The sequence below is a fragment of the Vicugna pacos genome, chromosome 4, assembly GCF_048564905.1.
Source record: "Vicugna pacos chromosome 4, VicPac4, whole genome shotgun sequence".
In the NCBI taxonomy this organism is placed as follows: domain Eukaryota; kingdom Metazoa; phylum Chordata; class Mammalia; order Artiodactyla; family Camelidae; genus Vicugna; species Vicugna pacos.
Genome location: NC_132990.1, coordinates 63,780,740 through 63,802,503, shown reverse-complemented (window position 1 = coordinate 63,802,503; position 21,764 = coordinate 63,780,740). Strand labels below are relative to the sequence as shown.

The 21,764-nt window shown below is 52.7% G+C and overlaps 1 protein-coding gene and 1 long non-coding RNA gene across 9 annotated transcripts in view; one reads left to right on the top strand and one right to left on the bottom strand.

Moving 5' to 3' along the window:
• Nucleotides 1–21,764, bottom strand: part of PAPPA (pappalysin 1) — a 481,990-nt gene that overhangs the window by 7,202 nt on the left and 453,024 nt on the right. For all 8 annotated transcript variants that reach the window (XM_072960003.1, XM_072960000.1, XM_072960005.1 and 5 more), the window contains 3 exons: nucleotides 21,470–21,579; nucleotides 12,541–12,612; nucleotides 8,230–8,328 (listed from right to left, as the gene is read on the bottom strand). In XM_072960003.1, coding sequence (XP_072816104.1) covers nucleotides 8,230–8,328; nucleotides 12,541–12,612; nucleotides 21,470–21,579 — 281 coding nt within the window. The remainder of the gene's footprint in view (nucleotides 1–8,229; nucleotides 8,329–12,540; nucleotides 12,613–21,469; nucleotides 21,580–21,764) is intronic.
• On the top strand, nucleotides 1,215–15,892 carry LOC140696143 (uncharacterized). The gene is made up of 2 exons (XR_012072226.1): nucleotides 1,215–1,597; nucleotides 15,251–15,892. It is a non-coding gene; the product is annotated as an uncharacterized lncRNA (long non-coding RNA).

Genomic DNA, 21,764 nt, shown 5'->3' with positions numbered 1-21,764 from the left:
AACCAGAACACAACCAAGTGGAAGGTATGGTCTCAGGGGAAGAGCGGGACCTCCCTGTCTCCCCCACATGCTTGTAAACGCAGCTGCCACTACCAGCCCTCGTCCGGGGTCTGGGCGGCGGGAGGCCTGGGTTCAGGTGAGCGCTCCCACTGTCCTTGGCACCTGCGGGCTTCATCTCCCCATCCGTGAGACGAGGCTTCCCGTGAGGAGTGGGGAGGCCGGGTGCCGGGGACGTGCGGGGCATCTTGCCCCTCCTCCTCCCCTCCTCTGGCCTCTCTGTGAGCTGCCCGCTCAGAGCCTGCCTGGGGCCTCCTCTCCTCACAGCATCCTCTCTGATGGGGGCCTATAGCTGGGAAGACACGGTGGAGCTCGCCCACCCACTCTCCCAGGTGTCCCCAGGTCTGAGCTGGAAGAGACGGGGAAGCCCGTTCGTGCAGGTTCGTGGCCGTGGACACCCCCTTACACACACAGGCCCTTCCTGAGGCTGTCCTCGTGCCGGCTCCGGGCACCACACAACCTCCTGAGCTAGTGTCACTAGCTCCCCAGCTTCCAGGTGGGAGAACAGAGGCTTCAGAATGTTTAAAATGGAACAGACTTGCCTCCAGCCCCCAACCAGTCAGTAAGTGGATGCTGCAGGATTCTGAAGCCCGCTCCAAACACTGAGAGCGTTTCAGCAGGTGAGAGTAAGGGGGGAGGCCGCGCTCCTCACACCCGGGTGTGCTGACTGCTGCGCTGTCTTGCTACTCACCGCTACCTTCCATCGCTCCCCGGGGCCTGGCCCCCAGTCCCCCTCACTCTTCCCAGCAGCCCCAGTAAGGCAGCCATTCTCACTGTCCTCGTTTTACACCTCAGGACATGAAGATGCAAAGAGGTGAGTCACCCCCGTGGCAGGGGGCTTGGGATCTGCACCCCTGCTCCTAAGGACTCCTGGGCACAGCCTCGCAGGAGGTGGGGTCCCCTTTTCGCAGAGGCACAGGGAGAAGAGTCCCCGCCTGGAAAAGCTGCCTCTGAGTCCCAGATTCCCTGACTCCCCAAGCAGCTTCCCACCTTCTCCCCCAGACGGCCTCCCAAGAAAGCCTACCACCCACAGCACGAACGCCCCGGGCGGCCAGTTTACATTTGGGATTCCCAGCACCATGTGGCTAGGCTGTCCTATAAATGGCTTGGCCACCCACTCTGGGATTCTGTCAACAAGCCCAGGTCAGTGACTAAAGGCCAGGATTCTCTCTCTCTCCTCTGGGCTGGAGACGGGACTCGGGCTCGGGTTTATTCCCGCGGGTGAGCTGCCCAGGATAACACCTCCATCTGCGTGGCATGTGAGTGGCTCAGGAATGCAGCCCGGGCTCCTGCACCCCAGGGCCCTGGCTGACGGTCTGCTCGGAGGCTGGGAGACAGGCACGGGCTGGGTTCTGACTCACACTCAACAGGGAGGTCACCCGCTGAGTGTGTGCAGTGACGGGGAGCAAGGGGCACCCTGTGCTGAAGGTCGGGGAGCCTCGACTGTCCACCTGCCGACTGTAGGGCCCCTGGCCGGTCACTTCGCCGCAGTGAGTCTCAGGGTCTTCAGAGAGCTGACAGCACGATTTAGTGTGATCAGGTAGGCAAAGGCGTGATGCTGAGGGGAGGCCTCCCCAGAAGCTCCCGGGGCTGGGGCAGATGCCCTCCTGGCACGGGGTGCGCGGCAGCCAGGGCACGCGTTAGCTCGTGTAAGGGGAAGAGGTGTGGGCAGAGGGGAGAAACCCACCCGGCTGTCCCAGGAGACCTGGGTTTCATTCCTTGCTGTTAGTGACGCAGTGTATGCGATTAGGCAAGTTTGTCCATCTATAACATGGAGGTAATAACAGACTTGCCACACAGACATTCAAGGAAAGCACCTGCACGATGCCTGATGTATAATACGTTCTCGGTACATGGTGGTGATGATGGTGGCAGTGATACGGGTGGAAATGACAGTGGGTATGATGATCGTAACTTCTGGACAGAAAGTCCTGATTCCTTTCATAGGATCAAGCTGAAATGAGTGTTTAATTCAACCACATGAAAGTCAAAGCCACACACCCCAAATGGGGGAAATTGTAACACCCCAGGAATAGAGGAAATTAGTCTAATTTGCTGAGCCATTTGCTTGTTATCTCTTACTAATCTTCCAAGTTGAGCCCAGCTAGCCCCTCTTCCAGGAAGCCTCCTAGGATCTTCCAGGCAGGTTTAGTGCTTCAAATCACTGAATACCCCTGTTGCTTCTTGGATAAGGTTCAAATTCCCCAGTGCAGCTTATTAAAGCCTTGCTCACCCATCTCGGCTCCCTGCTCACTGCCCCCCACCCCCGCCCAGCCCCCCGCACTGTGCTGTAGCCGTACTCAGGGAATTAGGAGTACGCTCCCTTAGGCTGGGGCCTTTGCACGGGCTGTGCCCTCTACCAGGAGCACTCTTCTCTCTCATCTGCATCTTCCACCTTCCTCCTGTCCCCTTCACCTGGCTGCGACCCACTGCACCTTCCACGTCTCACCTCTGACGTTGCCTTTTCTAAGGAGCCTGGTTGACCCTCGTCCCTTGCTGGGTCCTCTCCGTGCCTGGCCACCGGACCACACGATGGGAACTCAGCACGGCTGGGCCAGGCCCGTCTTTCTCATGGTCTAGCACGGTATCTGTCACACGGCAGGTTCTCAAGAGTCGGGTACATCAGACCCTGGGATACATCAGCGACCAAAGTAGATGCATGTTCGTTCCTGCCCCCGTGAAATTTCCATCCTAGCAGTGCGAGGTATAGGGGTTGCCAGATGATAAATCATACATACATTTTACAGGAGGTGCCAAAGTGATAGGTGGTGTGGAAGGAAGGAAAAAGTGGAAGGCAAGGCAAAGGGCTGTGGTTGTGCCAGAGGTGATGTAAGGTAGGTGGTCAGGGTGGGGCACGTTGAGAACACAGCACTTGGGCAAAGACTTGGAGTGAGTCATGGGGATGAATGGAGAAGAATGTTCTCGGCCAGAGGAACAGCTAGGGGTGACGGCTGGAAGGCAGCAGGATGCCTGGCCTGTGCAATGGGTGGCGGGGAGTCTGGATGGCTGGAGTTAAGGGAAGGACGGCACCCAGAGTGGGCGGTGAGGTCAGAGGGGTGCGGGGGCAGACAGAGTGCGCGGGGCCTTGCAGGCCGGAGGGAGGGCTGGTTCTCACCCTGACACGGAAGGGCTCTGCGTGGAGGTGCGAGGCCTCCGAGGACCGTTCTGGTCGCTCAGCCGAGATGCTGCAGCTGCTGACGGCCTCCCCTTTTTCAGCTCTGCCAAGACGGCCGCTTTTCATCTAGTGATTTTGATTAGCTTCCCACATCTTACAGAATCACTAGCTTCCTTAGACCCACGGGCTACATTTGGGTTTAATGCCCTTTCTCAAGGAACCACGTTTTCTCACTTAGATTTAGCAAATAAACGTGGCAGCCCTACACTTCGTGCCATCAGTTGGGCTTGTCCTGTGCCGAGACAGGTGCCTGGGATCGATGCCTTACTGTCCCCTGGCCCCGGCCCTCGTTAGCCTCCAGGCTCCTGCTCAGTGGCCACCTCACCCAGGAAGCCGTGTGGCGGGTCCCCAGACATGACTCTAATCCCGACATCAAAAGGTAACCACCTGAGGGCAGCCTGGCCTGCCCACGGCCACAGAGCTGAGCTGTGGAACTGGGACTGCACCCCAGCTCCCCAGACATCTCCCAGAATCAGTCTGTCAGCAGCCGCCCAGAACGCAACTGTGACTGGTGTGTTCCAGGCCACCACGCCTCAGAAAGGCCTGGTATGTCGAATATGCTAGGGTTGTTCTTCCTTCTTCCCTCTCCCCCTAGCAACACATGCTTGCTTAGAATGATTCCAGTTGTAAAGGGGTATATTTTTGTAGTTGTTATGAGGGGAACCTATTGAAACTACCATTCTGGAAATCTGCTCTGTGTTCAAGGCTCCAACGGGAAAATAATAAGCTGGCACGTGGAGCAGCTGAGCCCTGCCCCTTCCTGTCTGCCCTGAGCTGCAGACAGGTGTCTGTGTGGGAAGCTGGTCACCCTTGTCAGACAGAGTTTCCTGCATGTCTTGCTTCTGTCTGCCAGCGGGGGCCAGGTCACCCCACAAGGCAGACGTGGGGAGTAGCTGGTGTCTACACAGACGAGCAAGGGGAGGGAGGCCGGAGGGAGCAGACATCGTCCTGGGCAAAGCGACCAGGCGGCTTTGGCTCTGGGTATTGGGAAGAGATTTAGATGGAGAGCAGGCGACTGCGATTAACCCTGGCTAGGACCCCAGTCCAGGAGGACCAGGAGGAGAGAAGCCCACTGTCTAGAGGGAGGGCAAGCCCACTGCAACGAGAAGTTCAGGATGGGGCTTAGACCCACAAGGTCTGCATCCCAGCTCTACCACCTACTGGCTGTATGACCTTAACCTGCTCAGCCTGAGTTGTATCATCTGGAAAATGAGGCTAAAAAAGACAACACTTACAGCAGGGCTGCTGCGCTTGGTAAGCAGGAAGCTCTCGAAAAACAGTCACTATGGTTATTTGCCTGGAGTCAGGAAGTCCTAAATCCTACACGCAGCTCTGCCACCTTGGACAAGCGTTCACCTCTCCGATTCTCAGCTGTCTACTTTGCTGGGCTGTTCTGCAGTCTGAGAGAACACGCACAGAGATTCCAGCCCACAGCCAGGCACGTGGTGAGTGCTCCAGTGCTGCAATTCAGGAAGGAGCATGAAGTAACTCTGCCCTGTCAATAAGGTTCTGAGCACCAGGCTGGGGGTTACAGGCAGGGAGGGCCTTCCCACGACTTTGGACTGGGGCCAAGCGTACAGGTGGGGATTAAACTGGACCAGCAGGTAAGGGCAGGGGGAGGAGAGGACGGGAGTCAGCCTCTGGCTCCTCTCCTGCCCGAGAGGCTTCCTGCTGTGGAAGCTGGATCCAGAAACCAGGACGTTTTTATGCGCAGGGGAAACTCCTGTCTGGGAAGTCGGGACGATTGGCAAGGCTGAGAGCCTCAGCTACGCCCCATCCGGTCTTTGCTGCTGGGAAAAGATTTCCTTTCACCTTGTCAAGGAGAGGGGTCCACACCCACGGTTCCCTGGCAGTCTGGGTTCACAGTGCAATGTTTCCAGCTGGAACCAGGAAGGTCATGCCCCAGGTGCACTGAGGATAAGGTCCTATCCCCACCTGCTCTCCTTTTCAGAAACTCAGCCCCGTGCAGGAGAAAGAGAGAACTGGGTTCAAACAGCCAGTGAACCAAGTCAGTGCTGTAAGCACTCGGAGCCCAGGCCGTGCCATGGGGCCAACAGCTCCCCTTCGGGGTGGACACGGGGATGAGTGGATGGTAGTGAGGACAGGCGGCAGGTTCACCGAGGGGCGTCCCGTCTCACCACCTACCATCTCTACGAAGCAGTCTGCCGCGGGGAGCGCTGGCTGTGCACGAGAGAGCAGAAAGGTTGCAAGGAGTCGGAGTTGATGGAGAAGTCAGACTGGGACGTTTAACTTCTAGGAATCTTTCTTCTCCAGGGGTTTCGACTCTGGAGAAAGCTCCAAACGCTGCTGAACCACTCATAACTAGGGCAGGCCGCCCGCACCGTGAGAGGGGCGCCCGGGGCCTCACACGCAGGGGTCACCCACGGTTCTCAGGGCGCCCTCCCCAGGAAAGTGTCTACCCAGCCTTCAGGTCTCGGGCTTAACCATCTCTTCCTCGAAGCAGCTTTCTCTTACCGTCACACTGCTCCCCTTTCCTCCACCGTCCCTTCCACCCAGGACATCACACGCACGGCCGTGTAGCTCACTGCTCACTGGCCCCCCTGACAGACTGCGCGCCGCACGCGGGCAGGAGCCGCGACCGTCTGGACTCCTCCCGGGCCAGCGCTCAGCCCTGCTCCCAGATCACGCGTCTCCTTGCACAGGGTGGCGTGGCCATCTGCCTTCCGCAGCCTCGGCCGACAGGAAGAAGCAACAGTTTAAAGTGCAAGAAGGGACTCTTTTAACTCAAAAAGCCAAAATTACATGTATAATGCGAGTGGAAAAGGAAAGGGGGGAAAAGACAAGACTCGTATTCAGAACTAGCAGAGAACCGACTCTGGGTCTTACCAGCAAAGAGCCCACTCACCTCAGGGCCCTGGGGTCTGAAACTGCTGCAGCCCAGCAGAGAACAGAGTCCAAACGGCCATTTGAGATCTATATTCAAGCGACTATAATAATTTGGAATCTGCACCTGAACCTCAATCATGACTTCATGTCCCCACCACGCACTCTGTAGAAATAACAATCCATTTAAGGAAGTTTCCCAATAAAATTAGTTTTTTTACGTTTTAGTACTTAAGTTATAGTTGGTAGGAAAATTCTTTTCATCGGAGCTGCTCTTTCTCCAACTGATGGCGTCACAATTCTACACAAACCTCTCACCGTCATGAGCGACTTGAGTCCAATGGAGTGAGAGAGAGACACTGTATTCATTTGGCCACAGGTATCAGGAGCCTAAAAAAAAATGCTCACACCTTTTCTCCTACTCATTTCAAATCTAAGAACCGGTTGTGAATGAGTAACTAGAAATGAAACTATTTCTGTGTAAAGATGCTCATTATCATAGTGAGAGAACGAAATAATCTAAAAGTTAAAATCAAAAGTTGAAGAGAAATGGTTACATAAATTATTGTACATCACAACCCATACAGGAAATGAAATAAAAATACAACCAAGAAGTTCGTTTATACTAATGTCAGATAGTTCATAAATAAAAGATTTCCTGCACTAGGTAAACACAGTAACATAGGCAGAGGCACAAATACCAACATACTTTTATCCACACCAAGAAACACACCAAAAGAAAAGCAGTGGCCGTCTCTGGGTTTATAAGTTAATCAGTGAATTCTCTTATACTGTCTGGATTTCCCCAAAAGGTAGACTACATAGTGTTCTATAATTGTGAAAAAAGAATAAAAAAACTCATTAAGGGAAATGAATTTTCTCCTCCTGTACTTGAACAGAAAGTGTATACCTTCAGTGTTTCATTTGAAAAATGAAAAGAAGAGGGTAGGCGTGCTGGAACGCGTTGCCCACACGGAACTGACTGAGCCCGGAGAACCCTGGCACCAAACAAGAGATGCCGTTACAGTTCTCCAATTTGAGCGTGTTTCTTTGGTCTTGCCTTGTTCACCCTGCCGTTTAGAATCAGAGTCTTAAGGATGCTGAAATATTAAGGGATGAGAGTAGGAAGCCAGGAACCTCACTCTATTTCCATCACTTGTTATGGTCCCTCGGACAAATCATCCCTCCGTCCCGGGCCTCAGAGCTCCCATCAAGGAAATGAAAGGTTTGGACCAGCTCATCACAGAGGGCTCTTTAGCTAACCTGAGTGGGATTATTTGCCCCTCCTGTCTCAAGAACGTAGTTTCCCCCCTTTAAAGTGAGAGACTAGGGCAAATGAGCGTTCAGCTTAGTCTATAAACAGAAATAGTTTTCCATGCACTCATCCATCACAAGAAACTGTTTCAGCTTGGGTTGCTCAGGTTTACCAGCTCTCTCCCAACTCTTGTCTGGGGCCCCAGACTCTGGTCCCCACTCTCAGCAGGAGGAAGTGGAGGTGGCCACTTCCTGTGGGTGGCTGAGATGCATCTCAGTTGAATGTTCCATTTTTACTATAAATACCTGACTCACCCTTGTTGCATTCCTTAACACACAAAGGAAGAAACTGGCAACCAAGACCACACCCCCTAATTCTACAGGTGTGAACAACAAAAGAGATTATAAAACGCTTCAAGGCTATGACTGACCTTGTGCGTGTCCCATCTTCCCCTAGACTTTGGCCAGACCCCCTAAAAATGAGCGTTCTCTCTAGGATTTTACATGCCAGACTCCTGCTCCAGACGCTTTTCCCAGCCACCTCCCTGCCCCTTCTCATCCCTCGGCAGAGCTCTAACCCCTTTGCCTGGGCCCTCACAGAAATCTGTCCGTCCCTTCAAAAAGTATTGCACTTTAATTCGCTTCCATACCGGACTCTGAGCTTTGAGGATAAGGGACCGCATCTACAAAGATCATCCGTGAAACTCACACCTAGTTCAGGGCTCAGCACACGACATTAGCTCCACTACTGACGAGGAATGAAAAATACAACACAATATACTACAGCAAAGCTTGTGAGCGAGCAGTGGCAGAGCCAGGACAATGCGCTGTCCAGCACGGAGGGGTGGTCCTGGCCCTGCACGCTGGAGAGGCCTGCAGAGGGGAGCACACTGGCTTACCTTTTTGGTCTTCACCGAAGACGCGCAGCAATCCCCACCATCGTAGTTGCAGAAGGCTCGGTTGTTGATGGCATCACAGTAATTGTCTCCCATGAAGGGCTGTACGTGAGGAGAGAGGCAGGAAGACAAGGAGGCCTTGTTAGCATCCTGGAGGGAGCGAGGTCAGATACTCAGCTGACCCTCATCTTCTCCCAAACTGCTACAGTCAGCCCGCCTGGCTGCAAATCCCAACACCCTTTTGGACAAGTTATCAAGTCTACCAGAGATTTAAATCTAAGTTCGCGCTCGCGCGTGCTCTCTCTCTCCCTCTCTCCATCTCTCTCTCTCTCTCTCTCTCTCTATATATATATATATTTTTTAGCATTCTAGACCACATAGAGCGTATGTTGATTTCTTTCTTTTGTTAGAGTTCCTCCAGCTCTATGATGCTTGAAAGATGAGGGAAAGGTGATGGAGTTAAGTCATTACTGATCTGAACCCAGAGTCATCTTAGAGGGAAGTCAGGAGTCTGCAACTCCCCCAGCACTTTCCTTTCCCCTGCTGGAACACTTAGCACACTGTCTTCTGTGGTCCGTTTATGTACCTGCAGCCGGAGCGAGACTATGAGCTCCTTAAAGACATGGCCGGTATCCAGTTCATCTTCGTCTCCCAATCACCTAGTTTAATGCTGGGCACAACTAGTTTTAAAGATGTTTTTGGAATAAAGCATCACTGGATTGGCACAGTGGAAAGGCAGTTGTCAGGGGTTTAGAAAACCTGAGTTCTAGTCTTCCAAACCTCAGCCACCTGGTTGGTTACGGTCATTTTGATTAAGTGGCTTATCCTCTCTGAGCCTCAGGACTCGCAGTAGTGAAATAAAAGGCAGGACTGGTCCACTGACTTCTCAGTGCCATGAACATACTCCTCCTCTCATCAAAGGTAACACCGTGTAACTCTTTAGTAGAGAAAGCAGATGGGAGTGACAGGCCTCTGATGAACGTTCTGGTTGGGGGGCCCTAATGCTCAGTGATGTGCTGGTGGGAAGGATGTCATCAGGTGGCTAAGACCACTGCATCCCAGCACATCCCCTGTGACCCAGTGGTCTCCCCTTCCCAACCTGACTCTCTGTGGCTTGCTCTGGGGAGGGCCGGTTCACAAGGATCCCATCCTATGAGGCATCTCTGTCTCGTGCACCTCGACTCCACATTCACAGAATCTTTGTGCCCCCAACTCATGATGCCTGATTCCACCTCACCACTGCCCTACTAGGGTCTACAGAAGATCTTAGCAAGGCAGAGCCAAGAGCAGGCGAGAGCGCTGCTCAGCTGTGTGTGCACACGCATGTGGCCACGAGCACGGGTGTGGCCGCATGACTGCATCCGTCTTAGAGCAGAGAGGCACACACGGCCAACAAAAGACAAGCCCCTTGCCCTTTCCTTTGCCTTAGGAGAACTGCCTGTGGGCTCTGTTCCCTATTCTCATATGTAAAGGCGAATGAAGGAAACCAAGTGTCCCTGCCTTAGAATAAAAGGAACTGGCTTGGTAAAGGAGTAGCTGGAGAAGCAGAGGAGGAAGGAAACATAAATAAAAATGACTCTTTTTTTCTTCAGTTCAGCCCCTGAAAAAATCTCCAGTCTCATCACTAGCTCCTCTCTTCTATGGACCGTTTCCTGCTGCCACATCCAAGCATCCATCCTCCCATCTATCCACCCATCCACCCACCCACCCATCCATCCATCCATCCTTCCATCTTCTGTTCAACTCTATCTATTGAATGCCTACTATGTGTTACTAAAAACACTGAAAAACTCGGCACTAAGAAAAAAGGATGCAATCATGAGCCAGTATAGACTGAGCTCCTGCTCCTCTAGACGCCCCACTGTAGTGAGGAGGCAGACTTTCTGCAAATCATCACATATCTAATTGGCCAACTGCAGCTCAGAGGAGAGCTATGGAGGAGAGGTCCACGATGCTGTCAGAGTTAAGAGTAGGAGGATCTGACCTAATCAGATAGCCCCGTGAAGGAGTCCCTGAGGAAATGGCATTTCAGCTGAGATCACTAGATGAGTAGGACTTAATGAGATGGGGGGTGCAGAAGGGAGGATTTCTAGAGAAAGACAACAACATGCGAAAAATCTGCAACTTAGAGACTTCTCCTGTCTCTGGTATCTCTCATGCTCCTCCTTCCACTCATAGTGTGTTCTGGCAAACAATTCATCTTCCAAGATCTAACTCAAACACCACCCAACAAAGGGTCTTCCCTATAACCCCCGGGATGCTCTGCACTTCTGCAGCTTCTTGGACCTGCCTTGGTTACAGCTTTTGGTGTATCTGTTTAGAATTCTTTGTCTACCTGTTTCACTATCCTGGGGGTTCCTTATGGACAGGGAATAGATGCCACCCATTTTCATACCTTCAATTTCCTAGCAAAATGCCTGGCAGTTTGAGCACAACTTTATCAAATACATCTTCCTTAAATGTTTATCTTCTAGTAAAGTGATGGGTGGACGGGTGGGTGGGTGAGGAGCAAGAAGACATCCGGGTAAGTCGGGGAAAGCCTGGTCACTGTTTCCACCCAAGACCAGAACCTCGAGGAGAGCTGGACACACAACATGCACTCAGTGAACCTTCGATGAACAACAGCAATTGCCTCCTTTGGACACAGCTTGGAGCAGAGGGCACAGGGCACAGGGCTCAGGGCTCCCGCAACCCCCTCTCAGTCTTGGCTACCTGCAGACATTCCAGGCTGCTGGCTCCCCCCTGGACCCAGTATTTGCACCCCTGCTGAGCATACTTTCCAGCCTCAGACAAGAGACAAACTACTAGCTCTAAGTTAGGAGGAAGGGAGACAAGGGGGCACCTGCAAGGGCAAGGGCGATAAGCATCACTGGCAGGGCTCAGAGCCTGACCGGTGAGGGTCTCTTAGGTCTTAGTGCTGAGTCAAGGGAGGGATCGAATTCTGCTGTCACACTGGTTGCCCAGACCGCCACCTCAGCAGAATGAGTGCCCAGGTAATCCAAGCTTCCTTCTTCTGAAGTGCTGGACTGATCCAGAGCGATGGGAGGAAGCAACTGCCCTGGGTCCTCGGCTTTGGTTTTGCCATTCCTGCTGAATCTTGGGACGGGGGGGTGCTTAAACACTATAGTGACTTGTGCCCTGAAAGACGGTCCCTAACCATTACGGAGGGAAGAAAAATGTCTGACCCAGGGACTGTTCTACGACATTTACAGGTCAGGGGGAGGGTCACGGGCAGGAGGTGGCCCAGTGGAGGAGAGAAATCATGGAAGCCAGGAGTCCTGGGTTCCTGCTTTGGCTCTGTGTCTATTATGCTGTGCACCTGCAGTCCGGTCTATCCTCTCTCTGGTCCCCCTTTTCCAGCCTATAAGGAGTAGGGTTAGATCACACCAAGACCCGCTCCCGTCTGGCACCCCATCAGGTTTTAGAGCTGACCGTTGGCTAGGGCTCAGTCTCCCCGTCATCTAGAGGAGTATTCCGGTTGTGACATTTTAAGACTTCATCAAATACAAAGTTTCCTAGAGCACAGTCTAGTCTTTTTCACCTGGAACGGGCTCTGGAGGCAGGGACCACAGAGATTTGGACATCCACCTGGATGGGGTTTGGGGCTTTCTTTTCATGCCAGCTGAAAAGATCCACCGTGAGCACAGGGCTGCACAGCATGTCTCTCAGTTCATGGACAGCACCCCCTTGTGAACACATGTGACATGCTGGGTACCCTGGCCCTGCCCCTCCCTAAGCCTGTCTCTGGTACCGAGGGACAGAGCTCTGGGATGCCAAGTTCCAGGGAACGGCTCAACTGCACAGTCGGAGAATCAAAGGGTCAGAGAGGGTCTTCCACCTTCAGCTCAGTGGCTGGGCTGAAGGTGTCCACATTCCTTCTGGAGTTGATGAACGAGTGAATGACAAGGACGTACGGCAGGAGGAAGTGATCTACAACTCACAGGCATCAGGAAAGCAGACATTTTAAAAAACACAAGCTGCCTCAGGTGGTTCTGTAAAAGTTAACCGTGGTCATGTAGGTAAAATGCCTGGCGTCGTAGAGATACTCCATCCGTATGGCCTCCCTCCCAGAGGCAGTATTCTGTCTGCAGCCAGAAACACCTGGCTTGGAATCTCGCCTCTGTCAGCTATTGCCTGTCTATTTGAGTGTGTCTGTGGTTATCTCTGTGCCTCAGTTCCACCTCCAAAGTGGGGCTGCTGATTCCCATCCAAGAAGTCTGTTAAAGGAATATTGATAGCCCTGGGTTGGTACAGTCGACGGTAGCCGTGATTAACATAATAGTCACCACAGGAGGACCATTTCTAGGAACTCACCTCACAGCCTTTGATACAGTGGATCAGCGCTGGATGAGGATACCACTTGAGACCAGCCGTGCAGACGACTCTCTATAGAGAGAAAGAGAAAGAGAAAGAGGTCAGATGGGTCTGGGGCTGGGAGGGAGCCATCTCTTCATTGGCATCACGTTCAGCCACCCCACCTCTTCTTAGATCTTCCAAGTCCTGACCTCACCTAGCATATACATGGAGCCTTGCCCAGGTCCTTGCAATAACACGGGCCATAAGACTGAAATAATGTCTATGTTCACCGTAGGGGTCATGACTCTATTTCCCTGCAGGAATAAGAGCTGAGACGCAGAATTTGGTGGGACAGAGACATGATCAGAAAGGCCCTTTGGAAAATTCCTGGCTGTTTGACTCATGGACAGAGCTGAGGAATAGGAGGGAGGAAGGAAGAAGGGTGGAGTGTGTGTGTGTGTGTACATGCACGTGCACGTGTGTGGCTGCAGCAGGCAGATGGAGAACGGTGCCGAGGACCAGTCTAATCATGATTGCCGTGGGAGCAGGGAACACCCTGAAAAGGCAGATTCTTCAGCCCCGCCATGGAGCTAATGAATCTGAATCTCCGAGGCCAGGGCTTGGGGCTCTGCATTTTACAACCAAGCCTCCCAGATGATTCTGATATGCGCCACGGTTTGAGAGCAGTGGGCTGAGGACGTGTGGGCTAACCTTTGGGTGGGAACCCTGAAAAGGCAGAAAGGGCTGCCGCCTGGCCATAGGAGCCAGCTCACAGTTCCTGGGGTTGCCCGTGCATTCCCACCTCTGTGACTCTGTCCTTGCTCCTCTCCTTCACCGAAAGCCCCTGCTCATCTTGTCACCTAGAGAATCTTTAGTTTTTCTTTTCCATTTCTGTTCAAGACGACCTTCCTTCGTGATTTTCCCAGCCCCCATCAGGCAGAGCTTACAGGAATGCATATATGTTCTTACTTATAGCCTCCCTTAATAATAATTATTGTTATTATAATGACAACTACAATATATTGAGTGCATTCGTAGTGCTAATTACTTCATTCATTATCTTATTTATTTCTCACCACCATGCAGGGAGCTGGGCATTCATCTTGTGTCATAAGGAGAATAAATTCCCCAAGCTCCATAGCTGTGAAGAAACCAAGATTTGAAACCAAGCAATTGTTCTGGGCATGATTTAAGGCAGCTCGTAATATAAAATCCAACGTGATAATTTTTTTTCAGGTCGGTGAAAAAAGAAAAAAACAAGGAAGATGAAATACTGTCCGGAATGGTGCTCACATAACACTCCTAGAAGCTCCTGTTCCTTTTGTGCCACAGATGCCTCACTTCTCATGCTAGATTTCAATGATTTCTTAGAAAAAAAAATTAAAATAACCTGGAGGCAGTGCTTAGATTTGCAATGATAGGTAACTGTGTTGGGGAGCAGCCAAGGAAGTCTACATGATCGAGGCTCATTCTGCTGGCCTAGTGCCAGTTGGTTAATTTTAATTAAGAAATGAATAGTCACATGGGCCAGAAGGTGGAAAATCTATGTGACCAGCCCATGCTCTCCCCAAGGGCAGATCTATATGGGAGCAAAACTGGAATTAGGTTTCTTGGTGAGTTTGGAACAAAGGGAGTCACATGACTCCAAGCTCTGGCTAAGGCTGGGTTGGGTGCCTTCCTTCTCTGCCCACAGCACCTCTGGTTCCCCCTGAGGTCTTCCATGCCTAGAATGGTGCCTGGTGCATGGACAATGCTCAGTAAATATTCATGATATAAACGGACAGATCTATCAAAATAGAGAGGATTTTACCAAGGGACGATTATTTTCTATTTGTCTTCCTCTCTTCCAGAGCATCAGAAGAGCATTTACAATGCCAGGCACAGTCTTGTTTAGAGGACCAGCTTAGTGTAGAGTGAATTAAGAAAGATCTTGGACAAACAACCTAACTTGAAGGTCTGCTGTCTCCCAGTGTGAAATCTACCATTCAGCCCCTGCTCCTGCCTCTGTTGACACTGTGTACCTTCTCCTAACACACACACACACACACACACACACACACACACATACACACGGTGATGTATGGGAAAGACTGAGCAGTGAGGCAGGACAGACACGGCTGCGATTCTGACTTGAAATGTTTACCCCGAGGTTAGGTTTTCGCATCTGTGAAATGGGTACAGAACGTGTCATAGGCTTATGGTGATGATGCACTGAGATAAATGATGTGCAAGTGGTCAACCCAGGACTGACTCCTGCAGGTTCTTGCGGCATGACCCGGTGTTAGACACCTCTGTCTCCCCTCAGGTTCAGGAGTGTTTGCTTCACGAACAAACCCACGCTGACTAAGTGAAAGAATGCGAGAACTCCTGTGCTCCCTCCTTCCCGCCCAGCCACTTCCTTGCAGAAGTGGAGGGGATCACCTGCTCTCTTTCTTCCAGGAAACTCTAACCAGACCTTCATCTCTGGGTCTAAGAGTCTGTTCCCGGCCAAAATTCAGGGATGTTGGAGGAGCATTTAGGTAACGCTTCAAGTAGTAGAAAACAGCAGGGTTTGGACCCACAAGGGGTTTGCTGCCCATCCCTCCCCTGTTTATTTGAGAGCTAATTTAATCCATCTGTAGGAGTGTCTCGGTGTGGTTGTACAAGTTTCTGTCAGTTGAGGTTTACCTGACGTGAGTTCAGAAAAAGGACTTTTATACTATCTGCATGAGCCTATTTATCTTTCCAGGTCTTTCGGATTTTCCACTATTCCTCAGGGCTGCACGCCCCACCTGTCTCACTACAGGGCCCCTCTGTCTGCAAGGAGAACTGGGAAAGGGGACAGGCAGCAGGAGCTGAAGGAAAGCCCAGGCTGTTTACACCGTGCGCTGGGAGATCCCAGATGGGGCCCCTCAGATGTCAGCCTGTTCCCCTTGACGCCAGTGAGACCTCCCACCCCTCAGAGCCCTCAGACCAGGCTCTGTAACACGGCTTTCCTCCCCGCCTTGCTGCATGGGAAGAATGGACTGTCTTTTCTTCTTGGCTGCAGTGGCCATCAGCATCAGCACCGTCAGCACCACCACCACTACATCATCAGCGTCACCCGCACCGCCACCGTCACCTCCAGCATCGTCATCACAGCACCACTAGCAACCACATCATCGCTGTCCTCCTCCTCCTCAACACAAAACCCTCTGTGAAGCATACATTATGTGCCAGGCCCTGTGCTCAGAGCTTCCTTCTCATTTAAGTTTTACCGTAACTATGAGATGCTGTGTTTTGTCAGGTGCACCGCAGTGCTTCACCTTTTTTGTTAAAGATTATATTCCATTACAGACTATACTGAACATAATCCCCCATGCTAGACAGTAAACCCTTGTTGCTCATCTGTTCTGCATGTAGTAGTTTCTATCTGTTAAACCCTCCCCTCCGTCCGTCTCCTCTTTGATAATGTCAATTTGTCTCCTATGTCTGTGAGTCTGTTTCTGTCTTGTATATAGATTCATTTGTATTATTTTTAGATTCCACGACTAAGTGATACCGTATCATATATTCCTATGGTTTTTGACTGGTTTACACAAGAGGAAACTGAGGCACATTAAACAACCTGCCCCAAATCATCCACGTAGGTAGTGACAATCAGGAATTAAACTCACGTCTGTCTTATTTCCAGGTCTACATTTTGAACACTATACTCCCCTCCACATCGCCTTAGCCCCTGAACCTGCACGTACGAAAAGGCCTAGTCTCTGGACCGACGGAAAGACCGAGGTTAGGAAGGTAGAGAGGCTTTGAGACAACTGCAGTAGGGTACGAGTGTTTAAAAGCTGAAGCCCAGAGAAGACGGGCCCAAGGCAGAGCCAAAGACGTGAGAGAGCAGACGTTCTGAGGGGACACCCTCGTCCCAAGGCCCAGACCCGATGCCCCCGCTGAGGTCGTCAAAGATGACCCCTTTTTTCTCCTTTACTTCTCCTTGACTTAGGGAACCTCTATGAGTCAATGACACCATTTGTGTTTGCCTTTTGGTATCAGTCATGGAGCTTCTGGCTTTCTTCTGGGTAAGCTTTTTAAAAGCCCAGGCGTTTCCCACCCCTGTGTGCCTTGTGTCTGAGGACCGCCTACCATTTGTAGGTGTGTAATCAGCGTTTATCGGATGAGTTAACGAGCAAATGGCCAAATGAGTGACTGTATGAGTGTGTCTGTGAGTGAAGGAAAGTGCTCTGGGCTGGGAACACATCGCTCCATCTGTGGGCTTCCCCTCCGTGTGTGCGTGGAATAGACTGGGTTTCGTGCTCACTCAGAACCATTCTACCTCTGACCTCTAGGCCCTGGCAGGGTTTTCCACACGGATGCCTCCTCTTTGAGGAATGAGTGCTGCATTCTCTGTCTGATGTTCGCGTGTATTTATTCTTTATGACGTGCGAGGTGGCTGCCTTGCAGGACGGAACGCGTGACAATCAGGGTACTAATCCTGATGGAGTCACTTAGTTATGTGAATCCGGCAGTGACCACCTCTCAGAGCCTCAGCTTTTTTGTCTGTAAAACGGTGGTAGTATTTATCTCACTGGAGTGTGGTGAAGACAAAAGGAGGTGGTATGTATGAAACTGCCTAACGGACAGGGCCCACACGTCACAGTCAAGGTCACGTCCCTTTCCTTTCCTTAATTCCCCCTCTTCCTCCTCCTCACCTCCTTCCCTCCCTCCTTCCCTTTCCTCCTCTCTTTCTTCCTTCCATCCTTTTTCCAGAAGCCCTTATACAAGCCAAGATCCCAGCGACCTAGAGTAATTACACTCCTGAGGTTGTAAGCTGCACTTTCTCAGCACCCTGAGACTGGGGGAGTGCAGGGCAGGTGGGGGTGCTTCTTAGGAGCTAAAGGAAGAGAAGGTACCACCCCTGAATTCTGGTGTTCAGCCTGGAAGAGACTGTCTCATCCAAGGCCTGCAAGCCAACAGCTTCCAGGCTACACAACCCACAGAAATGTTTGGTTTGGCACACATGGTGCTCAACAAAATTCAAAATTAGTTGCCAATATATATAAAAAAAGAGAGATTTTCGTATTTTTAAAACTCAAGCATTCCTGTACTCAAGAGGAAAAAAAAACAGACAAATCTGGCCACACTGAGCCCACACTTCCACACTCAGCTAGAGCTTTCCCCTTTGGAAGCCAGCGTGTGATCTCCACAGTCGACCATAGTCTCCACCATTCCCTGCAGTCTGTCCAGCATGGAGCCCGCGGGGCATTTCCATCCATCACTGAGGGTCTGCATTGTCTTGTCTGTTAGATTAGAGGAAGGTCTCTCTGTATCTCTGTCACTTTCACAAGTGCATGTGTCTATGTGGGGAGGGGAGGTGGGGAGATTTAAAAGGGAGAGAACTTAAATAAAGGGACAGAGTGTTTTTCTCTATGAAGGCAAAAAGACATGCCTACAAAAGAATTTCATCAGATACATACTCTCTGATTCTAGCTCCATGAAGTTTCAACACAAGCAGAACCAGTACAGGTTACCTTGGTGGTGGGGGCACCGCCCGGCATGAGGGGAGTGGGGAACCGTCTGGGGAGCTGGAAACCGCCCCACCCCGATCTGGGCTTCATGAGTGGAAAACAAAACACTGAAATTCATCAAGCCCTGTGCTTAAGGTTAGCACGTGCGCTTTATCTCAATAAGAAAGTAAGAACTTCAACTGCGTCTGTAATGGCTTCTTTCTTAGACTGAGTAGGATGCGTGTGGGCGTTTGTTGTATTTCCTTGCAGTCTGTCTGTCTGATGTATTTATAGTAACGACCACCACTACTAATATTACCACTAACACGTCAAGGTGTTTAATGTGCAAAGTAAATGCTTGACTCGCTTCTCCCACGTGTCCCGCCCGCCTGCTTCCCCTGGCGTCTGAGTTTGGGACCCTCCATCTCGGTCTCTCACTGCACAGGTGGGGAAACTCTGGCGCAAACAGCACGCGGGTGCCTGGGCTTGGACTCGAACCTCGGTCCCCTGACTCAGCAACCATTAACATTTCGGGAGCAGCCACACTGGGCCTGAGGGGCGGGCGTGCTACGGTAAATGACAGGAGCACGGGCCTGTCCTCACAAAGGCCACTGGTCACGCACGTGACGTCGGTGTGGGTCTTCTGCTCCTGAGTAATCACCTCTCTCGTCTACGTGCCAGTCAATACAGGCCAAGAGCTTAACGCTGAGCCCGGCACACGGTAAGTGCCAGCGGTGGCCAGCGCTGGCCGCAGCCAGTTTGCGAGGGCTCCTGAGAGCCAGCCGAGCCCGTCTCCTCGGACTTGTGTCTAGGGACAGCCACCTGGAAAACCTGAGATCTGCCACGGTGAGAGTATTTCCACCACGGGGACTGGCAAGGGCTACAAACCAGAGAGGGTACCTTTTGGTGGAGGGCCAGGTGCTAACTATCTACCAGCTGGTGCGCAATTATAAACATTCTGCCTTTATGAATTATTATCATACATCCAACAGAAGCTGCAGGGGTGGCTGGAGTAAATGGCAGCACCAGACTGGCCTGGGTCCATCTTTCACTCCTCTTAGGAAGTGGCTTCCATCTCTGAGATTCTGTTTCCTCCACAGGAAAAACAGAGACTGATCCCCACCTCATAGGCGTGTGTGTGTGTGTGTGCGTGCACGCACGTGCACACGTGGGCACACGGTGGGGGCGGGGGTGCAAATAAAGGCTGGAAAGTGCCTGATCCCACGCTTGATTCACAGCAGGCATCTATGACGCGTAAGTTCTCACCTCTCTCTCTCTCTTCCTCTGGGGACAAACGCGACAGTTTGGGGCAGAGCCTTGCCCCTGACCATCTACCTTGCACGGGTGCTCAGAGGCCACCCCTCAGACAGCGGAGGAGCCACCCCGGGCCCGCCCCGGCCCGGCCGTGGCCACACCAGCAGCTCTGTCTCTGTAGCTCTCACCACACGAAGGGCAAGGGTGCAGCAGAGGCCAGCTTTTCTGCCTGATTCCTGGAAATCATCAATCTCTGCCCTTCGCCCTCCTCCCTTTTTCTACCACATTTTTTCCTCCTGGATAATGAGGCCTCCGGAGACCAGTGGAGGTCTGAACCTCGTTATGGCCCTCTCGGTAGGCCGGCATCAATAAAGGCCGGCAGACCAGGGAACTGGGTGGGGGCTGGGGCAGGCAAGCAGCGGGTGGGCGACTGAAGAGGGGGGACTCTGCAGGCTTTCAAATCCCTGGATTTATTTCACAGTGAATTATAACTGAACTCTTTAGTGCCCGGGGCTCACGGAGGGAAGGGTGGGAATTCACCTGGGGGTCGGAGGAGGGACCTGAGTGGGAGACGGGTGAGGGAGCCTGGTCTGGGCCCCAGGCAAAGAAGACCGCCAGTACTGGGGTGAGTCTGCTCTGGGTGGGAGCACGGGTCTCCTGTGTGGTGTGGGAGTCAGGGCAGGGAGCAGGGAGGGCGATACGGCATGCAAAGAGTGGCCACTCGTGATCCTGGCTCTGCGGCCTGTGTGACCCTGGCCTAGTCCCCTCCCTCTCTGATACGCAGTTTCCCCATCTGTACAGTGACGGGCATGTATCTGATGGTCTCCAGCTGTCTTGAGACTCTGATTACAGGCTCTGTGCGTGAGCCTGGGTGTGTGCAGCACGTCCGTGCACACAGGCGTTCGGTGAGAGTCTGCATGGGGGCTCTGGGTGAGGAGTGGGCAAAGGCATGCTGAGTGTGGAAAACAGGATGGAGATTAGGGAGACAGAGATGGAGAGAAAGAGTGTGGGCAGGAGGGGGTCAGGGCAAGGTGACAGAGGTATTGAGAGAAGGAAGAGAGTCATGGAGTGAAAACAGAGGCAGGAAAAGGGAAATACAGCTGGAGACGGGCAGAGAGCAGCAGTGGAGGCGGGAGAGCCCTGGGGTGCACAGGGGAGCCGAGCGGGCCGGCCGGTCCAGTGCCAGGTGGCTGGGCCCGGGGCGCTGAGTCAGCCCTCACAGCCGTGCCCTCAGCTCGTGGGGGAAACAGTACACCCGGTGTCGGGTTCTGCCCGGTTATCCAGGGCAGGATCTGCAGCAGGCGGGCAGACGGCACTGAGGCTGGTGAAGAGACACAGCTGAACCCACCCCGTGCCCCTGCCTCCCTCTCTCCTTCCCTCACTTCCTCCAGCGTGAGCGGCCCTTGCCCGGAGCCGGCACACAAGGCCTGGGATGGCGCTGCCCTGGAGGACGAGAGTGGGTCCCGCACCAGCTCTGGGAGCCCCAGTGAATTGGGGACCACAAAGGAATGCGGGAGGGACCAACCCCAACGTGAAGCAGGCGATGACACCGGCACCATGGGAAGAGCACAGCCCGTGGACTCAGGCTTGGGTTCGAGCCCTCACTCTGGGCCATTGCTCACACCTGCGATCTCAGTGTTGAGAAGCAGAGAATGCAGACAATGTCCCTGCCCCACGTAACATCCTGAGCTTTAAATGTGTGCTGAGTGCTCGGCGCACGAACGGAGGAGGTCCTTCATACACAATTGTTAACTAGTTCCCCAAGTCACATACTAATCACCTTCTACCGAACAAGCGAAGCACGGAGGAGACCCCAGAAACCTAGGCTGCAGAATGTGGAAGGCCCCTGCCAACCAGAGCTTACACCAGAGAAGCCAGGAGCCTCGTCCAGTCAGACACAGGTTTGCATCCCAACTCTGCTCTTTCTGTTCTTGGAACCTCAGTTTCCTCATCTGTAAACTGGGTGCACTAGTGTTCTTACTCCTAGGCTGTCATGAGGATTCAGTGGGATAGTACATAAAAGGTCCTCAACACAGGGCCTGCCAGAGGGAAAGTATCAAATACTTAAAGGCTGGAGAAACCACTGTGAACAAGTCCCCAGCCCACAGAGCAGGTGTGACCACCAGCCGCTTTCATGTTTACAGAGGGACTCATGCGGGACCAGGGCGCGGTAAGTGGTCAACAAGGTCATTTCCCTCCCTCAGTCCCGGGTGGGGGCCCTGGTCACTCACCTCCACTCGTGTGGGGTTCAGCCAGTGGGGGATGTCACGTACGGTCATGTTCACTGGCAGGATGATGGACTCGCTGTTGTGGTCCAGGCACGAGGTGGCACATTCCGACCCTGACGGGAAGCAGACGTGAGGCGGCGGCTCAGCCCCCAGTCTCCTGATGCAGGGCTGCTCCCCCGTCCCCACTGGCCTGGGCCGTCCCACTCTCGAGGGCCGTGGGAAGGAATGGACCCCCTGGCAGGGCCACCTCTGGTCCCCCTGACTGTTCCTGCTGCCACACTTATCCACCCTGAGCCCA